The 7,822-nt window shown below is 76.5% G+C and overlaps 1 protein-coding gene across 1 annotated transcript; it reads left to right on the forward strand.

Moving 5' to 3' along the window:
* Positions 1 to 242: 242 nt before the first annotated feature.
* Positions 243 to 6,898, forward strand: LOC135326680 (protein capicua homolog; the record flags this gene model as incomplete). Its single annotated transcript, XM_064504498.1, is given in 9 exon segments — positions 243 to 495; positions 1,687 to 1,920; positions 2,534 to 2,913; positions 3,003 to 3,225; positions 3,228 to 3,264; positions 4,109 to 4,263; positions 4,338 to 4,469; positions 5,446 to 5,577; positions 6,279 to 6,898. Coding segments are annotated over 9 exon segments (1,806 nt in total), but the record flags the coding sequence as incomplete, so codon positions are not given.
* Positions 6,899 to 7,822: the final 924 nt, after the last annotated feature.

Consider the following 7,822-nt stretch of genomic DNA (forward strand, 5'->3'; position numbering starts at 1 on the left):
GTGCCCCCCCCGGGCAAGGTCAGTGCCCCCCCCCGGTGTCCTTCCCCCACGTCACCCCCTGCGGCCCCCCCCGTGTCACCTTGGCCCCTCCCAAGGTCTGTGCCCCCCCCATCACCCCCACGTCACCCCCGCATGTCCCCCCCCATCACCCCGCTGCACCCCCCGTGCCCCCCCCGGCCCCCCCCAGCATGGTCTGTGCCCCCCCCCGTGTCCCCCCCCCGCCTGACGCCTCCCCCCCCCAGATCATCCAGCTGAGCCCGGTGCCGGTGGTGCCGCCGCTGAGCCCCGGGGGGGCGGGGGGGGCGCCGGGGCCCCCCCCCAAGGTGCTGCTGCCCTCGGCCGCCCGCATCGCCTACGTGCAGCCGGGGCCCCCCCCCGGCGGCCCCCCCCCGCCCGCCGCCCCCCCCGCCGCCGCCTACGTCCAGCCCCCCGTGGCCCTGGGCTTCACCGCCATCGGCCCGGGGGGGCCCGCCATCGTCCAGCCCCTGCTGCCCGGTGAGGGGCCGGGGGGGGCACGGGGGGGGGCACGGGGGGGCCCTCAGCCTGCCCCACATCGGGGGGGGCCACGGGGCTGTGGGGGGCTGCGGGGGTCCTGCCCCATGGGGGGGAATGGGGCCGGGGGGGCCGCCATCGTCCAGCCCCTGCTGCCCGGTGAGGGGGTGGGGGGGGTCATGGGGGGGGCAGGGGTGTGGGGGGGGGCTGCCCCACACCGGGGGGGGCCATGGGGCCGGGGGGGCTGCAAACACCCTGCACTGTGGGGGGGCTGGTGCTGGGGGGGGTCTTTGGGGGAGGTCCTGCCCCACAGCAGTGCTATGGGGCTGGGGGGGGGTCTTTGGGGGAGGTCCTGCCCCACAGCAGTGCTATGGGGCTGGGGGGGGTCGGTGGGGGGGGTCCTGCCCCACAGCGGGGCTACGGCGGGGGTCGGTGGGGGGGGTCCTGCCCCACAGTGGGGTTATGGGGCTTGGGGGGTCGGTGGGGGGGTCCTGCCCCACAGCGGGGCTATGGGGCTGGGGGGGGGTCGTTGGGGGAGGTCCTGCCCCACAGCGGGGTTATGGCGGGGGTCGGTGGGGGGGGTCCTGCCCCACAGCAGGTCTATGGGGCTGGGGGGGGTCGGTGGGGGGGGTCCTGCCCCACAGTGGGGCTATGGGGCTGGGGGGGGTCGGTGGGGGGGGTCCTGCCCCACAGTGGGGCTATGGGGCTGGGGGGGGTCGGTGGGGGGGGTCCTGCCCCACAGCAGTGCTATGGGGCTGGGGGGGGTCGGTGGGGGGGTCCTGCCCCACAGCGGGGCTATGGGGCTGGGGGGGGTCGGTGGGGGGGGTCCTGCCCCACAGCTGGGCTATGGGGCTGGGGGGGGTTGGTGGGGGGGGTCCTGCCCCACAGCGGGGCTATGGGGCTGGGGGGGGTCGGTGGGGGGGGTCCTGCCCCACAGCTGGGCTATGGGGCTGGGGGGGGTTGGTGGGGGGGGTCCTGCCCCACAGCGGGGCTATGGGGCTGGGGGGGGTCGGTGGGGGGGGTCCTGCCCCACAGTGGGGTTATGGGGCTGGGGGGGGTCGGTGGGGGGGTCCTGCCCCACAGCAGTGCTATGGGGCTGGGGGGGGTTGGTGGGGGGGGTCCTGCCCCACAGCAGGGCTATGGGGCAGGGGGGGGTGTGGGGCAGCCCCCCCTCACCCCCCCGCCCCCCCCCAGGGCAGAGCCCGCTGCTGGCGCCGGGGCCCGTGGGGGTGTCGCCGCTGCCGGCCCCCCCGCTGCCCCCCGCCTCGGCCGGGCAGGTCATCGCCGCCATCTACCCCGGCCCCCCCGGCGCCGCCCCCGCCCCCCCCCTCGTCTACAGCGTCGCCGGCTCCGCCCCCGGCCCCGCCCCCGGCTCCGCCCCCGCCATCCTGCCCAAGGGCGGCCCCGCCCCCAGCCAGGGCCCCGCGGGTAGGACCGGGGGGGTGGGGCGGGGAGGGGGCGGGGCCAGGGGAAGGGGTGGAGCTGGAGGGGGCGGGGCCGGGAGAGGGGGTGGAGCCAGGGGAGGGGGTGGGGCCGGGGAGGGTGGGGTGATGGGGTGGGGCTAGGGGAGGGGTGGAGCCAATGGGAGGTGGGGTCAAGGCAGAGGAGGGTGGAGCCCAGGAGGGTGGGTGGGGCTAAGGGGAAGGGGGTGGGGCTAATGGGTTGGGGGTGGGGCTACTGCATTAGGGTGGGGCTAAACGGTTAGGGGTGGGGCTAATGGAAAGGGGCGGGGCTTAAGGGTTTGTTTATCGAGGTGGAGCTATGGGGAAGGGGTGGGGCAGGGGCGGGGCTATTGGGCTGTGGGTGGGGCTAAGGGAAAGGGGTGGGGCTGGGGTGGAGCTAGGGACAATGGACTGGCCTATGGGGGCGGGGCTAAAGGAAATGGGTGGGGCTAGAAGGGGCGGGGCCTTTTGCTTTGTGGGCGGGGTCTGCTGGTGAAACTGGAGCTGGGGGCGTGGCCTGCAGGGAGGGGGCAGAGGCCATGGGGGGGGTCTGCGGGGAGGGGGCGGGGCCCTGTCCCCATGCCCCGCCCCCCCCACAGGCCCCCTGAGCTTCCCGCCGGCGCCGGCGCGGCCCCCCCGGCCCCCCCCGAAGCCCCCCCAGAAGGTGAAGGCCGCCATCGCCAGCATCCCCGTGGGCTGCTACGAGGCGCCGCCGCCCCCCCGCGCCCCCCCGGAGCCCCCCCGCGCCCCCCCGGAGCCGCCCTCGCCCCCCCCGCCGCCCCCGCCGCCCCCCCCGCCGCCGCTGGGGGGGGGAGGCGGCGACTGGGACGGGCGCCCCCCCCCGTCGCCCCCGGGGGCCCCCTCCCCCCCCGGCACCGAGGCCTGGAGCCAGCGGGACCCCGGCGAGGAGCGGCCCCCCCCCGCCGCCGCCCCCCCCAGCCCCGCCGCCGCCCCCCCGGGGGGCAAAGCCGCCGACGCGGTGAGTGTGCGTGTCCCCCCCCCCCAAAAAAACCCTGCCCCCCCCAAACCGAGCGCTGACCCCCTCCTTGTGTCCCCCCCCCCCCGCAGGCCCCCAAGTTCCCCGTCTCCCCCGACTGGCGCCTGGAGGCCCCCCCGGCCCCCCCCCCCGCCGCCGCTGCCGGCCCCTCGGCCGCCAGCCCCACGGCCCCCGGGGGGGCCGGCGAGGGGGGTGCCCCCCCCGGGCGCGGCGGCCCCGCCCCCGCCCCCCCCGCGCCCCCCGCCGAGGGCCCCGAGCGCAAGGAGGGGGGGGCCGGCAAGAAGGTGAAGGTGCGGCCCCCCCGCTGAAGAAGACCTTCGACTCCGTCGACAAGTGAGCGCCGCCGCGGGGGGGGGGTGCGGGGGGGTCCTGGGATCCCGGCGGGGGGGTTGGGGGGTCTGGGGGGGGCTCCTGGGGGGCTGGGGTACCCTGGGGGGGTCTGGGAGGGCCCATGGGGGGGCCACTGTGGGGCTGAGGGGTGCTGGGGTCAAGGGGGGGGCTCGTGGGGGGGGTCCTGAGGGTCGTTTTAGGGCCGGGGGGGCTGCAGGGTCCCAGGATCAATGCAGGGGGGCTCCTGGGGGGGCTGGGAGGACTCGGGGGGGCCGCTATGGGGCCGGGGCCAACGTGGGGGGGGCTCGTGGAGGTCGCTTTAGGGCCGGGGGGGCTCATGGGGGGCTGCTATGGGGCTGGGGTCAAGGTGGGGGGGCTCCTGGGGGTGGCTGGAAGGACGCGGGGGGGGGCCGCTATGGGGCTGGGGCCAACGTGGGGGGGGCTCGTGGAGGTTGCTTTAGGGCCGGGGGGGGCTCATGGGGGGCCGCTATGGGGCTGGGGTCAAGATGGGGGGGTCCTGGGGGTGGCTGGAAGGACCCGGGGGGGCCGCTATGGGGCCGGGGTCAAGGTGGGGGGCTCGTGGGGGTCCCAGGAGTGGCTTTACGACTTGGGGGGGGCCCTGTGGGGCCGGGGTCAAGGTGGGGGGGTCCCGGGGGTGGCTTTAGGACCGGGGGGGGGCTCCCGGGGGGGCTCACAGAGGGTCCCCCCTCCCCCCGGGGCCCCGCGGGGCGCAGCCGGCTTGGGGGGGAGGGGGGGGGGCAGAGCCTCCGCGGTGTGGGGCGGGTGTGGGGCGGGTGTGGGGGGTTCCCCCCCCCCGGTGTGACCCCCCCCGCGGTGCCCCCCCCAGCAGGGTGCTGTCGGAGGTGGACTTCGAGGAGCGCTTCGCCGAGCTGCCCGAGTTCCGGCCCGAGGAGGTGCTGCCCTCGCCCACGCTGCAGTCGCTGGCCACCTCCCCCCGCGCCATCCTGGGCAGCTACCGCAAGAAGCGCAAGAACTCCACCGGTGAGCCGCCCCCTCCCCGGGGGGGGGGGGAAACGCGCCGTGCGTGCCCCCCCTGACCCCCCCCCCCCGCGCAGACCTGGACTCCTCCACCGAGGACCCCGCCTCGCCCAAGCGCAAGATGCGCCGCCGCTCCAGCTGCAGCTCCGAGCCCAACACGCCCAAGAGCGCCAAGTGCGAGGGCGACATCTTCACCTTCGACAAGACCGGTCAGGGGGGCTGGGGGGGGGGCGCGCGGGGGGGGGGGGGGGTCTTGGGGGGGTCTCAGAAGGTCTGGAGAGGTTTTTGGGGGGGGTTCTTGGGGGCCTGGGGGGCTCCTCGGGGGTCTTGGGAGGGTCTGGAGGGGTCCTTGGGGGTCTTGAGGGGGGTCCTTGGAGGTCTGGGGGGCCCTGGGGGGCTCCTCGGGGGTCCAGGGAGGTTCTTTGCGGGTCGGGGGGGCTTTGGGGGTCTGGACAGGGTGTGGGGGGGCTCCTTGGGGGTCTGGGGAGGGTTTGGAGGGGTCCTTGGGGGTCTTGGGAGGGTCTGGAGGGGTCCTTGGGGGTCTTAAGGGGGTTCCTTGGAGGTCTGGGAGGGTCTTGGGGGCCCTGGGGGTCTCCTCGGGGGTCCAGGGAGGTTCTTTGCGGGTTGGGGGGGGCTTTGGGGGTCTGGACAGGGTGTGGGGGGGCTCCTTGGGGGTCTGGGGAGGGTTTGGAGGGGTCCTTCGGGGTCTGGATGGGATCTGGGGGGGGTCTTGGGGGGTTCCTTGGGGCTCTGGGGGGTCTTGGGAGGCCATGGGGGGCTCCTTGGGGGTCTTGGGAGGGTCTGGAGGGGTCCTTGGGGGTCTTGAGGGGGGTCCTTGGGGGTCTGGGGGGTCTTGGGAGGTGCTGGGGGGTCTTGATGGGGTCTTGGGGGTCTGGGGGGCTCCTGCCCCTGCCCTGCTGCTGCCTGGTGCCTTGGGGGGTCCCTGGGGGGTCTGGGGGTGCCCTGTGGGGCTGAGAGGGTCTGCAGGGGGTCTGTGGGGCTGGGAGGGGGTTGGGGGTCCCTGGAGGCTCTAGGGGTCCCCAGGGGCTCTGTGGGTGCCCTGGGGGATCTGGGGGTGCCTGGGGTGCAGCGTGTGGGGGGGGATGTGCCATGGGGTGACGTGTGGGGCGGTGTGTGGGGCGGGCCGTGGGGCAGACCCGGCTGATGTGGGGTGCCGTGGGGCAGGCTCGGAGGCGGAGGACGTGCTGGGGGAGCTGGAGTACGAGAAGGTGCCGTACTCGTCGCTGCGCCGCACCCTGGACCAGCGCCGCGCCCTCGTCATGCAGCTCTTCCAGGAGCACGGCTTCTTCCCCTCCGGTCAGCCACGCCCACCGCCCCTAAACCCCGCCCCCAAGCCCCGCCCACCACCCTGACCCCGCCCCCAAGCCCCGCCCACCGCCCCTGACCCCGCCCCCAGGACCAGCGCCGCGCCCTCGTCATGCAGCTCTTCCAGGAGCACGGCTTCTTCCCCTCCGGTCAGCCCCGCCCACCGCCCCTAAACCCCGCCCCCAAGCCCCGCCCACCACCCCTGACCCCGCCCCCAAGCCCCGCCCACCGCCCCTGACCCCGCCCCCAGGACCAGCGCCGCGCCCTCGTCATGCAGCTCTTCCAGGAGCACGGCTTCTTCCCCTCCGGTCAGCCCCGCCCCCGGCCCCGCCCACCACCACCCAGACCCCGCCCACTGCCACCCAGACCCCGCCCACTGCCCCTGACCCCACCCCCAACCCCCCTGTCGTGTTCTCAAGCCCCACCCCCAAACGCCCAGGGCCCTGCGCTGACGCGTCCCCATAGTGTCCCCCCCCCGCAGTGTCCCCCCCATATCCCCATGGTGATGTGCTGGGGGCCCCCCCGCGGTCTCGTCCCCCCCCCGTCGCCATGGTGACGCGTTGGGGGCGGTCCCTCCTCATCCCAGGCGACGGCAGTGCTCCAGGCGCCCCGTGTCCCCGTCGTTCCCCCCCCCCCGTGTCGCGGTGTCACCATGGTAACGCGCCCCCCCCGTGTCCCCCCCCGCCCCACAGCCCAGGCGACGGCGGGGTTCCAGGCGCGCTACGCCGACATCTTCCCCACCAAGGTGTGCCTGCAGCTCAAGATCCGCGAGGTGCGCCAGAAGATCATGCAGGCGGCCACGCCCCCCGGGCAGGCCCCGCCCCCCGACGCCCCCGAGGCCACGCCCCCCGAGCCCCCCGCCGAGCCCCCCGCCGAGGCCCCGCCCCCCGCCTGGGCCGAGGCCCCGCCCCCGCCGCCCCCCTCCCCGCCCCCGGGGGGCGCCGCCCGCTGAGGGGCCCTGCCCCCGTCGCCCGGCAACCGCCCTTCCAGGCCGCCACCCCCGTCGCCGCGGAGACCGGGGGGGCGGGGCCGGCCGGGGGGGCGCTGTAAAGTGACCGATTCCTTTTAATAACCTTAAATATTGGAGACCCGACGCGCTCGTCGCCTCTGTGTCCCCCCTGCCCCGCCCTGCCCTGCCAGGCTCCGCCCCCAGCACGTGGGGGGCCAATGGGGAGGCGGCTCCCTGGGGGGGTGGGGCAGGTGGTGCTGCCATTGGCTGCGGCTCCCCCGGGGGGGGGAGGCTGGCGCTGCGGGCGGTGCCGGGGGCGGGGCCACGCCTGGCCACGCCCCATTAAAGGTCTTTGAGCTGCCACGCCCGTGTCTGTGTCCCCGCCCCTCCCTCCGCTGTGGGGACGTGGGGTGACGTGGGGGCACCGGGGCACCATGGGGACGCCGTGGGGCTGATATGGGGACGCTGTGGGGCAGGGGGATGCCGTGGGGCTGATGTGGGGCCACCCTGGGGTGCTGTGGGGGCACGGGGACGCCGTGGGGATGCAGTGGGGCCACCATGGGGGCTGAGGGATGTCACGGGGATGCCGTGGGGCTGCCATGGGGACACAGGAGCGCAGTGGGGACGCCGTGGGGACGGCTCAGGGACATGGGGACACTGTGGGGCCCCAGGGACGCTGTGGGGCTGGCACGGGGACGCCGTGGGGCGGTGGCAGGGCTGTGGGGAGCCACGGGGGTGGAGTCAGCAGCCGGGGGCGGGGTGAGGAGCAGCCCCCCACAATGGCTCCGCCCATGGCAGCCCCATTGAAAGTGCCATGGGGGGGGGCCGTGACCCCCTAGTCAATAGGGACCTGGGGACACGGTGAGCCCTGCCCCATGGTGACATGGTGGCCTCAGCCCCATAGGGACACGGTGACCAGCCCCACGGGGGCAGGGGGGGCCCCAAAGGCCACAGGCCCCCCCACGGGGACTGTGCCCCCCCCCGCTCCCCGCCGGGGTCCCGTTCGCCAGCTCCCGCCTGGGCTGGAACGGGGTCGAGGCCGGCGCAGGGGCAGCGGCGCGGGGGGCCTCGGGCTGGCGCCGGCCCGGCCCTCTGCTCCGCGGCACCGTGGAGGCCGTGGCACGGCCATGGCGCCGGGTCCCCCCCCTTGGCAGCGGGGCCACAAAATGGCTGCCGCCCCTCACATGGCCGCCAGGGCACGAGGCTCTCCCCTGGGGGGGGGGGGTCACGTGGCAACAGCCCAGCCAATGGGGGCTTGGCGCCCCGAGTGTGCAGCCAATCAGAGCG

This window comes from Dromaius novaehollandiae, unplaced genomic scaffold (genome assembly GCF_036370855.1).
Source record: "Dromaius novaehollandiae isolate bDroNov1 unplaced genomic scaffold, bDroNov1.hap1 HAP1_SCAFFOLD_111, whole genome shotgun sequence".
Classification (NCBI taxonomy): Eukaryota; Metazoa; Chordata; class Aves; order Casuariiformes; family Dromaiidae; genus Dromaius; species Dromaius novaehollandiae.